Source organism: Talaromyces stipitatus, genomic scaffold, assembly GCF_000003125.1.
Source record: "Talaromyces stipitatus ATCC 10500 scf_1105507295541 genomic scaffold, whole genome shotgun sequence".
Lineage (NCBI taxonomy): Eukaryota > Fungi > Ascomycota > Eurotiomycetes > Eurotiales > Trichocomaceae > Talaromyces > Talaromyces stipitatus.
The window spans coordinates 3,094,911-3,116,146 of record NW_002990115.1 but is presented as its reverse complement, the minus strand read 5'-3'; the positions used below and the strand labels follow the sequence as shown (position 1 = coordinate 3,116,146).

The window sequence follows — 21,236 nt, the reverse complement described above, 5'->3', positions numbered from 1 at the left end:
AGAGACTTCCAGAACTTGGAGAAAAGGCCTGGAGGAAGCAATACATGCCGAAACGTGTCAGGATGCTCTCTAACCCTGTATTGAAGAGTTTCAACATGAGGTTATTTCAGCATTCAAGGTCCCCCCGGATCCAAGTCAATATACCCAGAGATAAGTTTGATTCAGGGATGGAGAGCACCCCAACATACTAATCTATTTGATGACTGGTAGGTAATATCGACGGCAAAAGAATCTGAAGGAGTGAGCGGAATATGCCAAGAATGAATTCCTTTTGAACCTGTTGCTTGTCTGGGTTGCAATGTGCGTCCGCTTGGAGACGTCAGGTTTGCTGGTTTAGCAATGAAGACTGCTGATGGCAATGCACACCCGCTCATGGGGTGAAACTCACAATTATTGCCGAAGGAATTGCGCGTGATATACAGGTTTTTATTGCACCTCATAATAACTAGGGTCACCTTTTCTTGCTGTTGGGCATTCCTTGGCTATACTCAGTGGACGCTAGGATTTCCATACGAGAATCATCAATCACCATTGATGACAAAAATCTTGGCGAGGAACCTCGTGCTATCATAGGTCCTGAGCTTGTCCATTTCCCTCTGTATCGGCTTTTTTCCTTATGTGTCCCAATATTGAATCTCGGCAACAATCCAGGGACAACGTATATGATGACGACAGTGACAGTGTTGAGGAGCTTTCTTCTTCCGACGATGAAGAAGCTGAGGCCGGTTCTGACTCTGACGAATATCCTGAATGGCGATGAAGTATTTGAAGTATGGTAATCATGTCCATGTGGGAACTACTCAGATCTCCCTACAATGTTAGGACGACGGTACCTTATGAACACCTCCTCAATAGAATTGTCTACAGACTCTACAAGTAAGTGTAATATTTACATATCCGCTGCATAGTCACAGAGTTCGTTAAGTAGAGAAAAGAAAGTTGCAAGGAATCTAAAGATACGTCGAACTTCATGTCCATTGGTATCAAGCGTGTAACTATACTTCCATGAAACAAGTTTCCATCAACTTGGGTCATCAATAACGCGGCTGCTCTGTATACAAGCTACGCCGTCGACTGCTGCCGAGAGCGTCCTCCGTCTGTTCCTCCGAATAGAACAAGGACTATTTCGTCCAAGATAGTAAAGATCAGGTGAGCATTTAAGCGTGGATTATTCAGAATATCATATATCTTTCGTGACGCGGCTTGGGCATTAGCTCTACCGACGACATTGCCAGCTAAATCGGGTATGAGGGCAGCTAGCATAAAACTGGCTTCGTTCTTTGTTTTGGATTTCTGTGACGGCGTCCGCACTACAGACTGTCTCAATACACCGCCAGGCCACATGGTTTCTTTGGCAAGAGATAGGTACCGAAGCAAATTATCGTCTTGAACAAGCGATTTCGCGCTTTCGCGGACCTTGCGTTCTATAGTTCCGCCAAGGAGTTGATGAAGGACCACGACCACTGCGCGACCACGGAGCCAGTTGTTTCCCCGATTGAGCTCGAATGCTTCCAAGAAAAGATCGCAGATAGGCTTAATGAATGGTTCCAGCTCTCGATCCTCAAAAGCGTTCAACTCAGCTTCAGCTTCAGCAGCAGTCACTGCGTCTTCAGTAGCAAGTGCGGGTTCTGGCCCAGTAAGCTGGCTCGTGGCGGCAGAGATAAGATTTTGTCCGGCGGTGGAAAGCTGGTCTAGCATCGCAATATTGCCCAAGAAATCATCCATACCGTCAGCAACTGAGTTGTATATGCGGGATACGATATCCTTGGTTTCTCCCTCGGTTGCCGGTGCGTCATGGGGTAGAAGCGCTTGCTGCGATAAGAAGGCTCGGAAATCTCGACTTCGACATACTTCAGGTAACAGCAACAGCTGTTGTAAGTATGCTTCTAGTGCCGCACGCCTCTTCTGAAGGAAATCCTTTTGTAACTTCATCATCATTCGTCTGCGTGGAAATTCCAGTTGGCGCACAGACGGATAGCGCATGCGCAGTTTCTGATGAAGTTCGTGAAACTCGCTATATCGGCGTGGTACTGCCCAAGTTGCTGCAGGCATCTGTTCCCCAGCCTTCCGACGTACTTCAATTACATCTGGACTTTGATATTAGCGTACGCGGAGCAATTGCCAGCGTGGAGATAAGACATACAGATTGCGAATTCATTTCCATCATCCTCCTTGCCAACCATGATAGATTGAATGTGAATAGTAGATCGGCCGTAGAGACTGTTGTCACTTTCCTGAATGACGTACTGTTGTCGCTGCATCTCTTTGCGGCGGATTTCGCGCTGAATACTTGCCTTAGACTTGCCCAAGATCCGCAATTCAGCCGTGTTATTGGTGAGTTCCGCCTTTCGCGTCAATGTATCCAAGACCGACTCCTGTGCGCTTAATTTCTCAATCTCCTCGGTCAATGCTACAATAGCTTCTGTCAATCCAAGATCACCCGGAGCTGCTTGGTGGATTTCATCTGCTGGATCCTTTTCATCCCCTTCTGGGTCAGCGTACTCGTCCTCAATGAATTTCTTCTCATCAGGAAAGAGTTCATCTTCAAATACGCCGGTTCTGGACGAGTTTTCGATCAAGCCTAAAGAAGCGATGCTTGGCTTATTCTTTTCACCTGATCGTACGTCACTTCGGGGAACTTCCGAGGAACTTCTCGCTGATATCTGTTCTCTCTCGGGAAATAATGATGATGATGATGAATCCGCACCAAACAGCCTCGAATCCTCGGACCTTCCATTATTTGGCTGATCAACAATAATCTCATTAAGCGCTTGTTCCATATTCTCAATGACTTGAGTATTTTTCGCTTCCGAATCTCCATTTTGAGAGCTCATGCTAAAACTATGTGAGAGAGGGTCGGTGTCATAGTCATCATCAAATAATGGTGCCGATCTGTCGGAATCAACGGATCTCCTAGGTGAAGAGTCGGCATCGTCAAACAATTTGCCATTGCTTTGCACATCGTTAGAAACTGCAGCTCGACGAAGATCCTGTGGCTTTTGCATACTGGGCTGAGACTGAGTTCGCGTCATAAGTGGTGGAAGTGGTCGACGTTCGCGTTGCTCAGGTGCTGGAGTCGAAGCACGAGGTGGGCGTTCCTGTTCTGCCGAAATTAACGAGGTCTCGTCAGACGCAAGATACTTGTAAAAAAGATCCGAATCCTTGAACTTGGGATAGTACTTGATCTCCATCTCCTCAAGAATTGCAGACTGGGTCATCAGTATAGCAGTCCTTGCTTTCCGATATTGCTCCGGATTGGCTTTTTTCCCAGCCTTCAAGAAAGCCTTAACTGCATCCCGAGACTCTTCTGGTACATTCAGCTCAGGTTTTGACAGATATGTTTCGTTAATGAGGATCATATCACTGACATCGGCAGATGTCCAGACTGCTGAAGATGCGGAATTTTCGTCACCAAAATCGTCCTCTAAGGGGTTGCGAAATCCATCTACCACTATCCAGAACTGCACGAGGCTCATTTTGTTCTGGCGATCCATAAATTCCATGAAGTAAGATAAGCCTGACGCATCATGCATCAAATCAACCAACGAGACATCCTTGTGGTTTGGTATACTGTCACGTCTGAATTCGGGTTTCATCGAGGCGGGACGACGAATACTAGCATTGGCTGCTAGTTTAGAGACTTTTTGGTCCAAAACACGTTTCCCAGTCTCAAGGCGCCTAATATAGACTTGATCTTGTCCTTCGACCATGCTCTCCCGCTTCAATTGACTCGCAACTTGGGCACGGAATTGCCTTGCATCGGAGAGATTATTGCAGCGTCTAATGGCCCTGACAAACCGCTCAAAAGCTCGCTCGGAGTCATTTGGGCCAAGTCGAGGAAAGGAAGGTGAGCCCTTTGGCTTGGACGGTGATGCATGTTTGTCGAGAGCGGCGCGAAGCTTCTTGACCGTCTTCCGGTCATTCAAGGCTGTCCGTCCGTATATCTCCAATATTTGATTCCACGTGTCTGGGTCAGACAAAAGATTTATCACAGGAAGGAGCACGGCGCACGCAACTATTTCTCTTATCAAAACAGAAACTGTGCGGCTTGTCAGTAGGCTGTCGGGAAGAAGTTGTGGCAACAATCCCATAACCAGCTTGCGAACATAGTCTTGCTGGATCAGTTTCTGATCCACAAGAGACACCGTGACTGCTGGATGAAGCCTCCCATCGCGGTATTTACTGGCAATGGCGAGTCCTAGTTCTTCCGACTCTGTCACGCTCCGAGCTAGATTCCTCCCTCTGACAGCTCTTTCGGCGCGGTCGAAGTCTTTGATATGGGCCGTCAAGATCGGCACAATGCGCGATACAACAAGGGATGTCACGTCTTCGCTTGAGAGTCGATTGCGGATGTTTTCAAGAGCTATGCGCAAGGCCCTGTCGATCTCGTTGATAAACTTTCGGTTCTTGCTTATGTTTCCATACCAGGACCCGATAAAATCTCGAGAAGCCAATTGAAGGAGCTCATCGATAGATTCCGACACCACAAATGATTGGGGGTATAATGATTTCGCTTCATACTCGGTAGCTTTCCTATAGACACTAACTTCCGTGGACCACGCGTCAGCTGCTAGAAAGCGCAAATTGGGCACAGTTGTGCGTCTGTCAAAATAGTCGGATCTCGTCTTGACTGTCAGTAGTATCGCACTGCAAATGCACAAGCAGGTGAACAGAACACCGGCGATGAATGCATATCCTAGATAGCGGAGGAAGGGTATCCAGTTGACAACCAAGCCCCATGAGACAAAACCACTGAAGCCAGCGAGCAGAAGATGTCGTTGACTGAGGGCCATTGTCCTCTCAGTGATGAGCAGGCACCGGAAGACCCATGACGGGTTGCTTGGAGAGTATCCAAGTTGCAGTTGTAGGAGTAATTGGAGTAGAGTAGTTTGTTCAGATGATGCTCTCTAATGGAAAGCACTCCACAAAGACCCACCCAACCCCGTGACTCGGACAGCCCACTGTGCTTTCACGTCATCGGCCAAGCATGTGAACGACAACAAAAGAAACCAACAAACCTTACACTCAATTAACCTCAGTCCTTCTTAACGACCCTGCCATCCTTCTCAGTAGCGACATTTGGAAAATGTCTTCTATCACCGATTATATTGATTTCTCCCAGCCCAGCTTGCAGAGTAAGTTGAAGATTGCTATTGTTTACAGATCGCAACCATTCGGGTTTCTTCCGAGAGAAGCGAAAGATTCCGGCTGACGTTCCTAATAAAGTCTCTGCACTGGCCATTGCTTTCAACCCGATTTTCTGGAAGTAAGTCTTCTTGATTCGTCTATGACTTGAATTCTGTTCTCGCAAACTAATTGACTCCTCTCCATTAGTATTGTCGCGCGACAGGGTATGTGCCGAGGATGTGGTCACCACCGTAATCATTTGAGCCGCACGACTGACTTGGAAAAAAATTGCAGAATACAAAAATCACTTCCTAACACGCATCTTTGGCAGTCCTTACTATGGCTGTTACTTCCTCGCCGTCGTGATCTTCTCTATAGGCATTCTGCGTGACCATCTCTACCTCAAAGCTCTTGAGGACCAACCCTTCTACGAACCCGTCCACCAACCCTATATCGCCTATGGCCTGTTCGCTACCGGTAACGTCCTCGTCATCTCGAGTATGTGGGCACTCGGTGTTACAGGTACTTATCTCGGAGACTACTTTGGTATCCTGATGGATGCCCCCGTTACTGGATTTCCGTTCAATGTTACCGGCTCTCCCATGTACTGGGGCAGTACACTCAGTTTCTTGGGCACTGCCTTGTACTATGGAAAAGTTGCGGGATTACTTTTGACGCTCGAGGTATTTGTGCTCTACTGGTTTGCGTTGCAATGGGAGGAGTAAGTCTATTGCTGACCTTGTTCTATACTAACTGATGTCTTGGAATTTATTAACTCCTCCTTATAGCCCATTCACCGCCGAGATCTATGCCAAACGCGAGCGCGAGAGGGCCAAAGCCTCTAAGCGCTCCTAAAATTAAAGCAAATACTGAAAATGTCTGAGTAATATCCATCCGCGTGACTATGCCTTCGTGATATGGATTGGATTCGAGATTTAGCATGGATACATAATCTCACACGCAAAGTTACTCCACGACAGGACCTAGGGCTAGAAGATCCGTTAGATTTTCAGTACTTCTTCGGCAACATACCCAAGATCCCATCAATGGACTGTCAGACTGTCAGAATTGACTGACATCGACATCAGGGAAGGGCTACCCATCAAAAGACACCCGTACCGGGGAAAAGGAGTGAAGAAAGAGCGGGGGAAGGTGAAAAAAAAACAAATGAATGATTAGTTGGTCTTAAATCATCATACATTCTAATATTTCAGCTTTGAGTATATATTTTATTCATCAAAATGACATTGAACTATCAAAACAAGAAAAAGGCAGCCCAAACTCCTGATCCCAAATCCCTGATCGCCGTTTATGATACATAAAACTAAAACAGAAAAAGCTCAGGTAGGGTATGTAGTTGATGCCTCCCGCAAGTAAAGACAAGCAGCATCCAAGTCTGATCACAAGTGATCCTAATGAAGGCTGTGCAAGAATTGAAGAAAATGCATGGAGGAAAACCTGTCTACTGACGTCTACGACCTCTCTTCCCCGTAGTTCTTTCTTCATGAACAGTATTCTCAACCTCATCATCATCGGCACCCTTTTTCAAATCCTCGCCTTCTGCCAACCCCAATTTCTCCCTATCATACCAATCTTCACCGTCACTCATTTCGCCAATATGTCCCTCTGCCTTGCACCATTCAAAGACATCTTCTTTGAGTTGGTCGGCTCGACGTAGGGACTTTAGCATAGCTGTGAATCCGCGGACTGTTTCTTCTTGCTTTTGGATGTAGGACCATAGTAGTCGACGCGTTTCTTCTGCTTCGTTCGGCGGGAGGCCGAAATCTTTGTCCGGTCGTATGTTCTCGGGTACGAGGAATAGGGGGTGGGCTGTTGAGAGCTGGGTAGCTGCGTCGGGAGATGGGTATCGTGAGCTACTGCTTGTGATGACTTCATTCTCGTTTGTTGCGTTTGCTTGTGCGCGAGTTGTCATTCGTCTTGGGGGGTCGGGAGTTGAGGTATCTTCTTTGTCTCTCATACTTTTTGATTCTGATGCATCCTCCATAACGATATCGCCGCCCTCGGTATTTTGCGCATGTGGAGATTCTGTAGTATGAGGTGCTTGTTCTTTTTGATCGAACTTGCCGTTCTCGGACGAATTGGTCTCTCTGGTCGTTGAATCTGCATCTCCGTTTTCATTATGTCGTAACACGTCTCTTAGGGAAGAAGAGCCATCCTCTGTCTTCAGATTCTTTGTTTCTGCATATTTATCTGTCTCGGACACAGGAGCTTCTGCCATCTCAACATCGTCACCTGCACTTCGTTCATCTTTATTGCTCGATGCTGTATCCAATTGGGTATTGTCGCCACTGTTGACATTACCGGCATGGCCCTGCCCTGTTTGTGATCTCTTATCTCTGTGTTGCTGATTAGATGCCTGTGCATGCCGCGGTCGAAATATAAACGGATCATCTTCTGTTTCCAGGGTTCCGCAAGGTATCCAGATCGAATCTCCCAAAAATTGACGATGCAGGTTATGTGCCCGGGCGAGGAGTGCACGTTCTTTTCGAAGTTTTTCGTCAATTGCTTTGATCATTGTAGGCAATGCTTTTGATCTGTAAGGTTGAGATAAGGTAGGGTGATCGGGAAGCTCTGAAGCTTGTTTAAGAGGACAGAGAATTTCTATGCAGCAGAGAAATTAGCCGCATGACGATTTCAAATGCTGTCATATAACATACGTTCAAGTGCAATTCCTGCAAATGGATTATCGTCTGCCGCCTCGGCCTCGACCTCAGAATCCACTTCTTCATCGCCATCAATCTCGTCACCGTCAGAATCATACCGAGGAGGGTTCCGGTTCAAGATGTAACGAGTATATCCGGCATGTTCAATTTTCTGTATTCAATTCCAAAATTTGGTCAGACAAGTAGTTCTCGTAAATCTCATTCCCTTCCTGCTAAGCGCTTGCATGGTCTGAGGAGAGCGGGGCGAAAACACACCTGTTTATAGAAATCGCGCGGATTCGAAAATCCTAGGGCACCTTCATGAACATATCTCGCATTCACTCTTAACTTATTTCCTCGATTCGTAGGCTGCGTAATAGCTTCGTCGGATCCGCTGTCTATTGCCGAGAGTAAATTAGTACATGGGGGCAAAATCGAAACGAATAAGAATTTCTGGAGCGCACTTGTCACTTACAGTCATTTTCTCGTCGCAATGCTTTTTTAAGTCCAATAATGGTCTCTTCGATCAGAGCTGCTTGTGCCGCCATGTTGACAGACTCGTAGCCGTGAACAGCCTCTGAGCCGATTTGACAGACCGTAAGAACTTTGGAGTGTTGCAGGAACAAAAGTCAAACAGAATTCGACATGTAGGGTGGGGAAAAAAATCAACTAAACATTCTGCGATAGCTCAGTGAGTGACAGAACAAACGCTCCACGTAGTGTAATTTGAGGTTGCTGTCAGCAGTTGTTTGCAAGAAGAAAGGTCTCTTCCATGTTCGTCCTCCTCCATAAGTGACTATCGCTGCACGCGTTCACCGCCTTCGGAGGCTTCTGGTTCGCCGATCTGTGACGTTACTTCTATCAATAAGGGTTAGGGTTGTTATCTCCCTTCGATATATTTCGAAGTTTGCTCGTCATAGCCATAAATATTCTCTCCATAGCTCATTTAAGGACAAACACATTCGATCTGTATGCATACCATACACATGCATATCAATGTTTATGTTCAGTTATCGTAAATTACCTAGATATAGTTATACTAAAGTTACTCCATCCGCAAACCACCCAATTCGTCTATAGACATAAATCATTAAGACTCATAAGCATCAACCCATACCAATATTCCCTTTTTATCTGCTCTCATACCCTCTGTTGGCAACACGCGTAGAGTCTTGTTGAAGTAAGTATCAACAACAACAAGATGGGGCTGGATCCACATCCCAGATCTGAATGCAAATATATTATATCGAACTGTGTGCCTGCTTAGAGGGACCAGTTGAAGAGCTCTTGTCTTGGCTCCACTGAAAGCAAAATGCTCACTCGCATCCATGGTGAGTGAGAATGTTAGAGTATGCATTGACGGGTTTTCAAGGGTGTAGTCTAGATGTATTAAACCAGGGAGTTCTTTGGATGCGGATGCAGATGCAAGGACACGGGGTTCGCCCATCGGGATCATGAATCGTGGCATGGCCAATGATGTTGCTGTGGTAATAATTTCTTCATCTCCATCCGCCGACGACGGTCTACGCCACTCTATATTGAGAGAAAGATCGAGCGCCACAGACCTTCGGTCGTCTAGACTGATTTTCTGCACATTGAGAATAAACTCGGAAGTGCGAAGTTCTTCAGGCAGTATTTGCTTTGCCTCTGGAGTGGTCAACTTTTCGGGCCCAATATCACATATTGCCCCACCGTGAATCTCCAGGAGACCAACGTTGACTTTCTGAATGACAAGAGGCTCGGAAGCAAATGAGACGATCTTTGGGCTGACACACCATCTCTGCTGCAAGCCGTCAGGTTTGTCACCGTCTGAATCAGTGTTTAAGTGGAACAGATTAGGCCAGGCATTAGGATTAATCCGAGGTAGAAAGTCGTAGTTTGCTTCAAATGGTCTGATAAATACGAGAGTGGCGGATATTGATTTGGATATTGGTGTCTCCGGATCGGATACCAGAAAGTAATTGACCGATATCTCAACCTCGTACTCCAAAGCATCTGCTGTGTTAGATAGGATGATTGGGATCTCAGATATAGCAGCTGGAGACAGGGTGCCCACAGAACGAGACTTCAAATGATTTGTACTTTCAACACTCACGCCGTCAAACTCGGTAGTCTCGTCAGCGTCGTCAGACCATGATATTTTAAGTGGTGAATCAGGCTGTCCACGGACCCTGATCTGCATGGCTACTTCTGCGGCATCATCTTCATTGTTCTGTATAGCCACAGTCAGACTGACGCGTTCGCTAGTATAATAGTGCGGTTTGAGATCCGGTAGTTGAATTTGTATGTTCGGGGGCTTTGGAAGGATCTTGCATGCCGTAGTATCACGACCTTTGCCTATTCTTTTCTTAGAGGGGCCTCGAAGGCCGTCTCTCCACCAGAAAGACATGCCTTGCTCGTGATTTGTGATCACATATAGGAGATTGAATTTTTCCTCTTCAATCGCTATTGTGATTGAAGCTATCCGTGATTCACCAGATTCACGGGGAATTGCAGTCATGTTGAACACTCTGGCTTCTGAAGGTCTGAAAGTCAAGTCGGCCTGTCCTATCATGGATGAAACGTGGCCGGTTGGCGACAAAAGTGTTGAAGACTCAGTGGAATGGGCTGAGTCACGTAATTTGATGTCAAAGATCTGAGATGAGGAACTGTTGGGTTTCCCCGTGGCGTCATCTGCCTGGATTGTAATGGGGCGTAGACCACCTTCGAAGATAACTTTGACTTGAGATAGCTTTAGTGGTGCGGCATGTTGGTGCGCATGCGAGGTGATAGCCATTTGTAGCTGTAGTGCTTGACCGACATTGCCTTCGCCTTTTTGGAAGACCATTGAAGCTGACACTGTTGCTGTTAGATGATACCGCAATTCAAGTAGGCTAGCGCGACTTACGACAGGTGAGAACATCTTCAGCTTTGAGGACTATGGTGGGTTTTGGACTGCCAACTGATACACCATCAAGACATCGATGTAAATTGTAGTCCCAATCAGGTCGCAACGGCAAAGCTAATACATGCAAGATTAGCGGATTTTTCAAGTCCAAGGAGAAATATTATCAAACCTTTACTCAGAAGTTCCCAGTGGACCCAAAACAATGTATCAATGTCGTGTAGCTCAAGGGCGCACGATCTCAATGCCCAAGCGAACTCACCCATCAGATCCCACCAGTGACCTTTTCGCCATGTCAGGTGAGGCCAAAGTGGTTTCAGGATATCATAGGCCTCTTGCCATTGTTTTGCAATGATGTGAAACTGTGCGATCTCCAGACTCAAACTCTCGACTTTTCGTACCTGATCCCGTGCCGCAAAATGTTGTAGAGCTGCTTTTAGCGTTTGTAGTATCAAAGTGTTATGGTCAAATCCGGACCCTTCGGGATTCGGGGCTTCTACCGCTGGCTCAGGTGCTAAATAGGTATCATAGAATTGTGACTGAGCAACGGCTTGCGATGCAGGCACTTGATCGATCGCAACTCTGTGTTCCTCTGGAATCTGCTCCGCAAGTTGACGACGCCGAACAGTATGTCTGGCGGAGCGATCGAGCCAATACCCCTGGTGATGGAGATACTCCCAGGGGAGTAGGTTTCCGTCGCTCGAAGTGCCCTTTTCAGGAGGATGAAATATTGAATCGTAGAGCCGTGCAGGATTTTGAAGAAACTCTGCCGAGAATGCAGGAAGCTCGGCCCGTGATATAAGTTGAGCCATTACCATTGACCACCGTGCAACCCATGCTTCCCACCCGTAGTTCTTCGTTCCCTTGCCCCTGCGATTGACAATGTCCTCTGTATTACTTTTGTGATTAAGCCAAAATCGAACGGCAGCAGTCGGTTGGCTAGTCCAAAGAAGACAACGGATGATACGAATAGCCAGAACATCGCCTAATAGTCGCGCCTCGTTGAACCTTGGGCTCCATCCCGCAATCGATTCAAAGACTTCTTGTCCGAACAATGTCTCATATGCAGCTTCAAAGTTACGTTGAGCTGCCTCCATTTCCTGACGGAATTCAGCAAATACTCCCAGTTTAAATTCATACCGAACATTCCAGCCTTGCGTTGATAAAGTCTGCGATGTTCCTTGTGTAGGTGGAACTGTTGGCGGTGGTATGGTCCCTCTGTTACGTTTTCGCCGGGCATGCTTTGATAAGTCTCTATAGTAGTCTACAAGCGAAGCTTGGATAGACGACAAGAATGATCGCACAAAATCCTTGACCTCCACGGGCGACAAATCCGCATTCAAGACATGTAAAGACCTGGGATCCAAGTTTGTAGCCCTGCGAATGTTTGCAAGACGGTCTTCAATATCCTGCGATGAGATGCCATCTTCAGCCACAAGTATCACAACAAATCGAGATCGATAACCGGAAGCAGCCCATGATTCTTTCAAATCTCGTAGTTCGATTTTCAGCTGATTGTCTCTCAACGTGCTCATACTAGGGTCGGAGGTTAATGGAAAGACATTGATTGTTGCGGCTGGTACCAGGTCCTGGTGCTTAAGCATCCATAGCGGCGTAAGGATACCATCGGGAAAGGTCGGGGAGCCTGGTGTCAATGGCGAGATTGGGGAATGCACGACTGGTACGACAGAGGAAGAGGAGAAGTCTGCATCCGAAGGAAATTCCGCTTTTTGCGGGGGAAGGCGATAGGACTGGTAATTACAGTGTTAGTCTCTGAGTCGTAAACGAGGTGTGCCCTTTGTCTCGAGGCTTATAATGCAGGTTCTTAGGAAAATCCCCGGAGGGCTGACATACCCTTCCAATAGTCTTGATTCTTAAAGGAGATCCATTGAATTTTCCAGTATCCGTCGGGGGTCGCCAAGCGGCTTCAGAAGCGTCATGATCAATGAATGCGGAGCGCAAGATATCGACAAGAGGCCCCGTCAATAGCGGAAAATCTGACTCAATTGCCGTGCCTCTTTGTTGAAGGGATGGATATTCGGGCCTCGAGGCTGCTTCGTCGTGCGCAATGCCGGACAGTAGTATTAATGGCAGATTATGCACGATATAGTCATTTGGATAAGCATCCATGGCGTGAAAGGATGCGGTTTCCTCTGTGCAACAGATCAATGCATGTTTGATCTCGAATATCTTCCACCCGCTGTCTCTCAGCTCGAGTGATTAGACACGCATCGAATCGCAGAATGGTGGTTATCACAAGCGACGACGTTGGTGTTTACTGTTGGTGACTGCGGATGTCGGACGTTCACAGCTTGGCAGCTGTTCATTGTGGCCTGAGGCAGCCACAATCATATAACCCTAACCCTTGATTGTTCAGCCTTATTCACCCCTTGAAAGTTTAACTCCAGCATGGCTTACCCCGACAAGGCTTGTTTGGAATAGTATGGACAGTAGAGTATCACCATTCAGCAACTATAAATCCTTGTTCAAATGAAATCGATATGAACCACCTGAGAGGGATTCAATACTTCTTTCTTTGACCTTAACCCCAGCCCTAATATGAAATAATACGTGTAAAATACTCGATACATGACAATTACAATACACGGAGAATAAGCTATGTTCAAGAATTGGCACAGTTCGGCAAGGTGGGCTGCGCTAGTGGGACCATTTACCCAATCAACAAACGCCTTATCCTGTCCCTGGCGGGGTCGGAGTTGCATAAGGTAGGGCCATCTTAGTCTTTTGCATAATAATCTCTACTAAGTGCTTCCGGGTATTTCATTGGCTACACTCTGAAGCGCTAGAGCCAGATACAGCTAGTACGGACTGATTGCTCCTTTCCTAGACAGGATGATCAATTCTTCTCCCTGGCATCATTTACATACTTTGACGTCTGTCATTCTTTTCTTTCATGATTGTCTTGATGCCTGACATTCTACCAGCCCTGTTATTTGTCTACTCCTGACATCTTCGCCGTCAAGTGATGCTTTTACAATCCGACTGGCACTAGCTGATCGGGCTGTGCGACTCCACTGATACATACCCCCTGGGAAGGACTTCGGAAAGGGGTAACTTATCAGACGGCTGCACTCCAAACCGGAGGGGGAAGAAATCCATCAGACAAGCACGCAGTCAACGTGCTGCATATTAGTCGTCTATCTCGACCTGCTCGAGTCGAATTTCTTTTCCTTTATTACCTCGACAGCTTGTTCCCGCTTATCAGCGCACCTATTGGGGTCCTGCGGTGCGACATTGGTCCACCGTGATTAAGAAGACGACAAGAAAAATGGCTCCAACACAGGATACCGTACCACCTGAGTTACCGCGCAGTCGCGGTACGCAGGATGCGAATACTTCCAGACGTCGCAAGTCACTACCGGGTCGATCGACGAGTTTGCCGCGACAACGGCCATCTGGCCATGTGCCTCCAATGCCTCCCGCATCTCCCGAAATAATATCGTCATTGATATCGTCTCTTTCCAGCATCTCATCCCCCGCTCGAACCCATTTTGATAATTTGCCGCATATTAGCGCACAAACAGCGCCTTCTTCGCCCGGGTTTCACCAGACAGAGTTCGCACAGTCGCAAGTTTCCGGACAAGGATTTGGAGTGGACTATGGGGCATACAAAACGCCGAATGATGCCGCCGAAAGCCCGTTTTTACACCCTGACGATGCCGCTTTGGCTCCTGTTGTTCGCATGGCCCCCGCACCCACGCCTAGCTCTCCACGGTCGCCGCGATCTCCTAAATTAAAGAATAGCTTCGGCCGTGATCGCTCTCCATTAACACATAGATCAACAAGTTCATTCTCATCGTCACAAGCTGCTATGGAGGAACAGTCGCTATCAGGTTTTGGAATCATCACAACAGAACCGGGCCCTCGTGTTTCGCGTGCCGGTAGTGTTGCGTCTACAAGCTCCGATGGTCGAAGGAGCTTGAGAGGTGCACTAGGAATGTTACGAAGGGGATCTAGAGATTCATGGCAGGATAAGGAAGCCGAACGCAGTATCAAGTCTTCATCGCAGAATGAAAACCTGAAACCAAATCTTGCTCGCAGTCGTACTAGCCTTAAGTCGAAGAATTCGATGGCAGATGTTGTTGAAGAGGGGGCGATCCTGAACCCCGCTGAAGATCTCAGTTTCAAGAACATCAAGGACGCTACGGCTACAAAACAGTCGTCACATCCAACACCAAATCCATCTCTACCTAGCCCTGGAGGTATTGGAAGCGGACGTATTATCCCGACACGCGAGTCGTCACTGAGGCATACCATCAATAAAGCTCCTCGAAAGAGCAGGCATAGCCGATCAACTGAACAACGGCCTACGACTAGCAAGGAGCGTAGTTATGGTGAATCTGCCAAAACATCCGAGGCAAAGGCTGCTACTGAACAAACGACGAAAAGGATCCAGCAGGTCAAGGAGCAACAAAAACGAATTAAAAACGAACTGGCAAAGGCTCAAGAGGTCCCTGCTGGTCGGACATCAATTGATACATTCAATTCACGAGCCAAGACGACGCAACCTGTGGTCGCGGAACATACATCTACACGATTATCTCAAGACGATGCATTGATCTCTCGATATCTACAACACGCAGAAACTGATCCCTTCGAGGAGAGTGCACCTTCTCCAGCAATACAAACGCGGAGGACGAGGGAGAAAAAGAGACAATCACTCGACAGAGCGGATGTACCACCCAGCCCATCTGTACCTAAAAATCACAAACGTCATTCCTCTGGGGCATTTACGATGGCCACTCGTCAGTCGATAGCTGAAGAACGGCCTTCTAGTGCTGATTCTATCGACCTTGCTGTAGAGGCATATGTTGCTTCGCCCAGACTGACGCAAAAGGTGCCTCATCCGCGCTCAGGAAGAATGATTGCATTTTCAGAAGTCGGCGATCCTAAGGGGCACGTTATATTTTGCTGTCTTGGTATGGGTCTCACTAGATATTTGATGGCATTCTATGATGAGTTGGCGCGGACATTGAAACTACGTCTGGTGACACTTGATCGACCGGGTGTGGGCGAGAGTGATCCTTCAGGGGAGGGTGAGGGGACTCCATTGACCTGGCCTGGTGAGTATTCACAAATGTGGTGTGGAAGAAACGAACTAACTGATTCTAGACGATGTTGCGATCGTATGCAATCATCTCAAAATCACCAAATTTTCTATTCTGGCACACTCAGCAGGGGCCATATATGCATTAGCCACTGCGCTTAGAATACCCCAACACATTCGCGGCCGTATCCATCTTTTGGCGCCTTGGATTCCTCCCTCACAAATGACGAATCTGGGCACGCATAAAGAACCACTGCCGAATAATGCAGTGCCTTACTCTCAGAGACTCTTGCGAGCCCTTCCAACACCGTTTTTGAAGGTAGCAAACTCGAGCTTTATGAATGCCACGAGCAGCAGTCTGACGACAAGTCTACCGAAATCACCTCGACGAAACAATAAACGAAAGAGCTTCGGACGAGACACAGTAGCTCCGACGGTGACAGAACTCACATCATCCAACAACAATACCTCTACCAACACGAACGGCAACCAGACAAAAAACGACCGCAACTCAACCATGACAACAGCCAGCAACTCCACCTCAACACCATTCCTCCGCAACGATCAGCGAAACTCAACCCTCTCTCAAACCTCCGCCATCAACGCCAACCGACCCACTGCAGCTGAGGAAGCCGCAATCCTCGCCTCACAACAAAAAGAACGCCAAACCGAATACGATACTCGCCTTACTTATCGAATCTGGGAACTAGCAACCACCAACGCCAACCCAGCCGTTGATTTACTGATTTGCCTCGAACGCAGACAAACCATCGGGTTCAGATATGTAGACATCAACCGCGAAGTCGTCATCCATCACGGGACAAAAGATACGCGCGTCCCCGTTGATAATGTGCGTTGGCTCGGAAAAACGATGCGAAGGTGCGAAGTGCGTGTGCTGGAAGGTGAGGGGCATGGATTAATGGCCTCTGCCGTAGTGATGAGTAATGTTTTGACGGAGATGGCTAAAGAATGGGAGGATTGGACGACCGTTGTGCAGGGGAGGGCTGGGAGGGGGAGGAGGTCTACTGTTACGGCGACTACGGCGCATTATACGTCGAGATCTGTTGCTGTTTAATTCCTTTCCCCCATTCGAGGTTCTTATTCTTTCGATTCATTTTATACCCCTTTTTATTAGTTAGTGGTTTATTATGTGCATTTCCCCCCCCCTTTTTAGTTCATGGCTTGATCTGTGTGTTGCGGTTAGTATTCGGGAGCATAGCATGTTTGCATTATTGTGGCATATTAGCATACCTAGGTATCTACGGATGAGAATCAGACTTGTTACTCGAAAAAAAGTTTCATGAGGGGATATTGATTATCATTGATTCCGTAGTAGCGATAGCTAGGGTAATCAATCCAGTCCCGAATGAAGGAGTGACGACAGGACAACACATTGGACGACAAAGTAAAGCAGAAATAAAACATAAGATACACAAATAGAACCCATCCTTTCTCCTAATCAATAAACACAGCTCTAGGTAGAAACAAATTCTACTACGTAGTCTGATGATTCGATCCATAGATAAAAGGTATCCGAGGTTTGTATGCGGGCATAGGAAGGATTTGAGCTCAAGTTACTGCTCCTCCTTCTCCTTCTTCTTCGACTTCTTACTTGTAGCAGCTGGCGCACCAGCCTTCTTTTGGTGAACGATTAGTTTTGTCCATGACTCTTCGGGATCCCATTCGAAGCCGGCGAGGTAGGGGTTTTCGCCTAGTTCGTCGTCCGCCTATACATATTTAGTTGGCATATTCTATAGATAGGCAGATGGGTAGGAGGGAAGGTACCTTTTTCTTGAATTGTTTGTGAATTGCATCCAGGGCATCTTTAATAGTGACGCCCTTCAGATTTCGGGCGGTGACTTCTAGTCCCAACGGGAAATGTAGATCGATCTTCTTTACGGGGGGTGTCACGAGGAACTTGCTCAGGATTTCCCTGTCGTCGATTGTGGAGGGTGATGTGTTTAGTTTCCTGTGTATGTCAGTGTCATCCGATATATGAGCAGAGAAAGGGACTGACTGACCAGCCTGTCTTTTGCGTTTCGATGGCAATTTCAATTGGGATTTGCTCTTTCTCTATATGCATGTGTCAAGAGTCGAAGCATAGATATAGTCAGTAAGGAGTCTTACCCAAGTCCTTGATGTTCCTTACCCCTTCTGCCGTTGATCCAACACGTTTATGTGTCTTGGCCTTCTTCTCCTTCTCTACCGTCTTGGTTTGCGTCTTCTCGTCCTTGGGGGATATCGAGAGACCGGCAACGGCGGAATCGATACGGGTGAGCTCTTCCGTCATGGTTGATGGTGTGACTAGGCTATTCTTCTCAGTATGTCAAATAGATTGATGTAGAGGAAGGGTTAGCTTTAGCTACCTGATAGCTAGTGATGGGTTGATGGGGTTGAATTGATTGGTGATGGTGAAGTGATGAACTGATGGATGACTGTGAGAAGAGAGAAGGAAAGAGAGGAGAGTATAAGAGAGGGATCCAGGGTCACGGGGCCAGAGAAAGAGAGGGGGAAGGCACCTCCCCCCCAACCAACTGGTGATCCTCTACTCTAAATGTCGCCCATCTATTGGCTCTCCCAGCGTATTCTAATGCAATCCTCCAATCATGGAATGCTCCCGGTCCGGGGCTGAGCTGGCAATTGGCTGCTCACCCTCCCAATTTCCTCTTTGGGATGCGGCCTCTACTGTCTCGACTCCTCTTTCTGTATACCCTGCATCTCTCTACTTTGAGTCTTCAATACATCCACATACCTCTCTATGCATCTATACGACTCTCTAGGACGACACCCCGGAACGAGCGGATCGGCTACGGTCGAAGGTTTGGCGAAACGAAGGGTACCAAAACAGCCAATGATGGTGTGTGCTGGGTGAGAGAATGGCTGCGTCATATGTCACGTTATCTCTAACTCAAGTCTACTATGTTACATAGTGAGACTATTGAGACTAATGATTAGGGCTAGTGCTGCACCCCGCATTCCCAGCGACCCCATTTGCTCCACTCGTTAATTCTTATCCGTCCTGTGGGGTATCAATCATGACTCCATGACTTGCTATTCTTTCAGCCGTAGTTAGGCACTATATAGGGGTGCGTATATACTGTCGATTGCTGAATACTTCGACCAGCAGTTTCTTCTCGACACGTACAGGACTCTGCACCCTAAGTACATAAGACACACAGCTCACGTGAAGCCATTTCGGTTTACAACAGCTCTGGCCAGTCTCGTATTACTCTCTTCCTATTGGTTGGATAAGTAGAAGTCGTACGATGCGTTTCAGGAGACCTGTCTCAAAGATGTGTACAGACCGCATATCGACGTCCAAGCCGAGGCATGTACTCAATCATGTAATTAGTATGGGCTGCACTCACTGCATGTTGATGTAGCATCAATGTACCAGGAGATGTGTACATCAGGTAATGGTGTTGGCCTCTGACTGGGTGATTCCGCCACGAATCAGCAGACCATCAGGTGATTATCTCCGCCCTGCTAAGTTCTAACGTGACCAAGTCACCTGACGAGCTGTCTATCTGGTCTCATGTTGCCCAGCCTAGCTTAGATAAGACGAGCTCCAACTGCCAAATCACAAATAACGTCAGAGGTAGTCCGGTTGTTGATGCCTGGGGCATCAATATACCATGTAAAGATAGCTTAGTAATTCCGCCCATCTGAGCGTATACGCTGATAAAGTAGCTATGGCATGTCCGCAATACTTCTGCAATGTTCCCTTTTCATCCCTCTCTTCTTGACGTCAACTTTCCTGAGAAATGGCGAAGATCGATTTGTCGAGTAGAGGCAGAGATTCAGCATTTGTGGATCATGTCAGGAGTTGGAGCACCACTCCTGGGAATACAAAAAAGAATGATATACCAATAATGAGAGATTGCTCTAGGTGAGCGACATGATAATCTCCAAAACTCTTTGCTGTTATGTTGTTGTAGGGTTCTGGCGGTAGGAAGAGACAGAAAGAGGAAAGCTCCTTGTTTGCACTGTTTGCACTGGCCGCCCCACTGATCAAGCTAGTGTTTTGCTGAACTCACGTCTCCAAGAACACTTCATCTGCGCGCTTGCTCTAACACAAAAATCCACCACCATCTCTGCCTCACCTTTCAACAGTCGTTTCCCAGTCATTATAATCTTCAAGGATACGAGATTGAACAAGAAATACAGCAAATCCAGTTGAATGTCGGGCCTCTTTGGAAACGTCGGCACGACTGCCACCGCGACATCAGCAACAAACACAACTGGCGACATTTCCAAAGATGTTGCTCTAAACTCCCCTCCCGAAGACAGTATCTCAGATCTCGCCTTTTCGCCCGTCAGTAACCATCTCGCCGTCTCGTCGTGGGATAAGAAAGTCCGCATCTATGAAATCAACGATCAAGGGCAGAGTGAAGGAAAAGCCTTGTTTGAACATGAAGCTCCTGTCTTGAACTGTTGTTGGTCTCCGGTAAGTTGTCCCTTTGGACTATGATGAGTGTGAGCTACGCTGACGGCCTCAGGATGGAACAAAAGTCGTTGGTGCCGGAGCAGATAAAGCTGCACGATTGCTCGATCTAGGAGCCAACGCCACTACCCCACTCCAAGTCGCTGCCCACGACGCGCCTATCCGATGCTGTGAAATGATACCCAACCCTACAAACTCAGCACAACCACTTCTAATAACGGGCTCATGGGACAAGAAGGTGAAATACTGGGATTTGCGACAGCAGACCCCCATCGCGCAGGTGGAATGTCAAGAGCGTGTTTATACCATGGACGTCAAGAATAAGCTCCTCGTCATTGGCACCGCTGATCGTTACATCAACATCATCAACCTGGACAATCCCACCACCTTCTACAAAACCATGCAGTCTCCGCTAAAGTGGCAGACGAGGGTGGTTAGCTGTTTCGCAGACGCCACCGGTTTCGCTGTGGGTAGTATCGAAGGCCGCTGTGCCATTCAATACGTCGAAGAGAAGGACTCAAGTTCAAACTTTAGCTTCAAATGCCACCGTGAAACACCCGCCAACAACCGTGACATTAGCAACATCTATGCCGTCAACGCCATATCGTTCCACCCTGTCCACGGCACTTTCAGCACTGCTGGCAGCGATGGTACTTTCCATTTCTGGGATAAGGATGCAAAGCACCGATTGAAAGGATATCCGAATGTTGGTGGAACGATTCCCTGCACGACGTTCAATCGGGACGGTAGTATCTTTGCGTATGCTGTTAGTTATGATTGGAGTAAGGGGTATACGGGGAATACACCACAGACGCCGAACAAGGTCATGTTGCATCCGGTCAATCAAGAGGAAGTCAAGCCTCGACCAAATGCACGCAAACCTAGGTGAAGTGATTGTTTTAGATGAACAGAGATAGATCTCGATAGTTACATTACGAATACCTAATCAGGCATGAATCTGTCTGACTTGATCTATAAAAGTTCGTAGATGTGCACCTGTAAGTCTTGCTATGTATTCCATGGATACAATCCGCCCGGCAGAAAAGCATC

At 47.4% G+C, this 21,236-nt stretch overlaps 7 protein-coding genes across 10 annotated transcripts; 3 read left to right on the top strand and 4 right to left on the bottom strand.

The window, feature by feature from the left end:
* Positions 1 to 840: 840 nt before the first annotated feature.
* On the bottom strand, positions 841 to 4,793 carry TSTA_034920 (intermediate filament protein (Mdm1), putative; the record flags this gene model as incomplete). The annotated part of the gene is made up of 2 exons (XM_002480650.1): positions 841 to 2,087; positions 2,144 to 4,793. The coding sequence occupies 2 exons, from the start codon at positions 4,791 to 4,793 to the stop codon at positions 1,063 to 1,065; spliced, it is 3,675 nt and encodes a 1,224-aa protein (XP_002480695.1). The 3' UTR covers positions 841 to 1,062.
* A 201-nt stretch (positions 4,794 to 4,994) lies between these two features.
* On the top strand, positions 4,995 to 6,464 carry TSTA_034910 (phospholipid methyltransferase). Its single transcript, XM_002480649.1, has 5 exons — positions 4,995 to 5,135; positions 5,227 to 5,266; positions 5,335 to 5,351; positions 5,422 to 5,848; positions 5,916 to 6,464. Exons 1-5 carry the CDS (start codon positions 5,087 to 5,089, stop codon positions 5,980 to 5,982), a joined length of 600 nt encoding a protein of 199 aa, XP_002480694.1. The 5' UTR covers positions 4,995 to 5,086; the 3' UTR covers positions 5,983 to 6,464.
* A 59-nt stretch (positions 6,465 to 6,523) lies between these two features.
* TSTA_034900 (uncharacterized protein) lies at positions 6,524 to 8,338 on the bottom strand (the record flags this gene model as incomplete). The annotated part of the gene is made up of 4 exons (XM_002480648.1): positions 6,524 to 7,749; positions 7,806 to 7,962; positions 8,067 to 8,188; positions 8,266 to 8,338. The coding sequence occupies 4 exons, from the start codon at positions 8,336 to 8,338 to the stop codon at positions 6,590 to 6,592; spliced, it is 1,512 nt and encodes a 503-aa protein (XP_002480693.1). The 3' UTR covers positions 6,524 to 6,589.
* Positions 8,339 to 8,792: 454 nt separating this feature from the next.
* TSTA_034890 (uncharacterized protein) lies at positions 8,793 to 12,916 on the bottom strand. The gene is made up of 4 exons (XM_002480647.1): positions 12,529 to 12,916; positions 10,847 to 12,425; positions 10,678 to 10,791; positions 8,793 to 10,628 (listed from the first exon to the last, which is right to left on the bottom strand). The coding sequence occupies exons 1-4, from the start codon at positions 12,802 to 12,804 to the stop codon at positions 8,881 to 8,883; spliced, it is 3,717 nt and encodes a 1,238-aa protein (XP_002480692.1). The 5' UTR covers positions 12,805 to 12,916; the 3' UTR covers positions 8,793 to 8,880.
* Positions 12,917 to 13,774: 858 nt separating this feature from the next.
* On the top strand, positions 13,775 to 17,008 carry TSTA_034880 (hydrolase, alpha/beta fold family protein). The gene is made up of 2 exons (XM_002480646.1): positions 13,775 to 15,758; positions 15,808 to 17,008. Exons 1-2 carry the CDS (start codon positions 13,964 to 13,966, stop codon positions 16,815 to 16,817), a joined length of 2,805 nt encoding a protein of 934 aa, XP_002480691.1. The 5' UTR covers positions 13,775 to 13,963; the 3' UTR covers positions 16,818 to 17,008.
* A 17-nt stretch (positions 17,009 to 17,025) lies between these two features.
* On the bottom strand, positions 17,026 to 18,181 carry TSTA_034870. 4 transcript variants are annotated; one of them, XM_002480644.1, is made up of 5 exons: positions 18,109 to 18,181; positions 17,870 to 18,056; positions 17,764 to 17,815; positions 17,528 to 17,711; positions 17,026 to 17,469 (listed from the first exon to the last, which is right to left on the bottom strand). In XM_002480644.1, exons 2-5 carry the CDS (start codon positions 18,030 to 18,032, stop codon positions 17,317 to 17,319), a joined length of 552 nt encoding a protein of 183 aa, XP_002480689.1. In that variant the 5' UTR covers positions 18,033 to 18,056; positions 18,109 to 18,181; the 3' UTR covers positions 17,026 to 17,316. The 4 variants fall into 4 exon arrangements, with proteins under 4 accessions (XP_002480689.1, XP_002480690.1, XP_002480688.1 ...); XM_002480645.1 differs by having other exon boundaries at positions 17,870 to 18,051; positions 18,109 to 18,179; XM_002480643.1 differs by having other exon boundaries at positions 17,764 to 17,771; positions 17,892 to 18,051; positions 18,109 to 18,179.
* A 1,196-nt stretch (positions 18,182 to 19,377) lies between these two features.
* TSTA_034860 (nuclear pore complex protein (SonA), putative) lies at positions 19,378 to 21,162 on the top strand. The gene is made up of 2 exons (XM_002480641.1): positions 19,378 to 20,189; positions 20,242 to 21,162. The coding sequence occupies exons 1-2, from the start codon at positions 19,923 to 19,925 to the stop codon at positions 21,073 to 21,075; spliced, it is 1,101 nt and encodes a 366-aa protein (XP_002480686.1). The 5' UTR covers positions 19,378 to 19,922; the 3' UTR covers positions 21,076 to 21,162.
* Positions 21,163 to 21,236: the final 74 nt, after the last annotated feature.

Excerpts from the sequence above, each read along its gene's own strand:
- TSTA_034910 (XM_002480649.1), top strand. The coding sequence starts at position 5,087 with ATGTCTTCTATCACCGATTATATTGATTTCTCCCAGCCCAGCTTGCAG. Across the intron at positions 5,136-5,226 it reads CTCCCAGCCCAGCTTGCAGA|TCTCTGCACTGGCCATTGCT; the intron begins GTAAGTTGAAGA and ends TTCCTAATAAAG. Across the intron at positions 5,849-5,915 it reads TTTGCGTTGCAATGGGAGGA|CCCATTCACCGCCGAGATCT; the intron begins GTAAGTCTATTG and ends TCCTCCTTATAG.
- TSTA_034890 (XM_002480647.1), bottom strand. The coding sequence starts at position 12,804 with ATGGATGCTTATCCAAATGACTATATCGTGCATAATCTGCCATTAATA. Across the intron at positions 10,792-10,846 it reads CTGGGAACTTCTGAGTAAAG|CTTTGCCGTTGCGACCTGAT; the intron begins GTTTGATAATAT and ends TGCATGTATTAG. Across the intron at positions 10,629-10,677 it reads TGAAGATGTTCTCACCTGTC|TGTCAGCTTCAATGGTCTTC; the intron begins GTAAGTCGCGCT and ends TAACAGCAACAG.
- TSTA_034880 (XM_002480646.1), top strand. The coding sequence starts at position 13,964 with ATGGCTCCAACACAGGATACCGTACCACCTGAGTTACCGCGCAGTCGC. Across the intron at positions 15,759-15,807 it reads GACTCCATTGACCTGGCCTG|ACGATGTTGCGATCGTATGC; the intron begins GTGAGTATTCAC and ends AACTGATTCTAG.
- TSTA_034870 (XM_002480644.1), bottom strand. The coding sequence starts at position 18,032 with ATGACGGAAGAGCTCACCCGTATCGATTCCGCCGTTGCCGGTCTCTCG. Across the intron at positions 17,816-17,869 it reads AAGGAACATCAAGGACTTGG|AGAAAGAGCAAATCCCAATT; the intron begins GTAAGACTCCTT and ends ACATGCATATAG. Across the intron at positions 17,712-17,763 it reads GAAACGCAAAAGACAGGCTG|GAAACTAAACACATCACCCT; the intron begins GTCAGTCAGTCC and ends TGACATACACAG.
- TSTA_034860 (XM_002480641.1), top strand. The coding sequence starts at position 19,923 with ATGTCGGGCCTCTTTGGAAACGTCGGCACGACTGCCACCGCGACATCA. Across the intron at positions 20,190-20,241 it reads TGAACTGTTGTTGGTCTCCG|GATGGAACAAAAGTCGTTGG; the intron begins GTAAGTTGTCCC and ends TGACGGCCTCAG.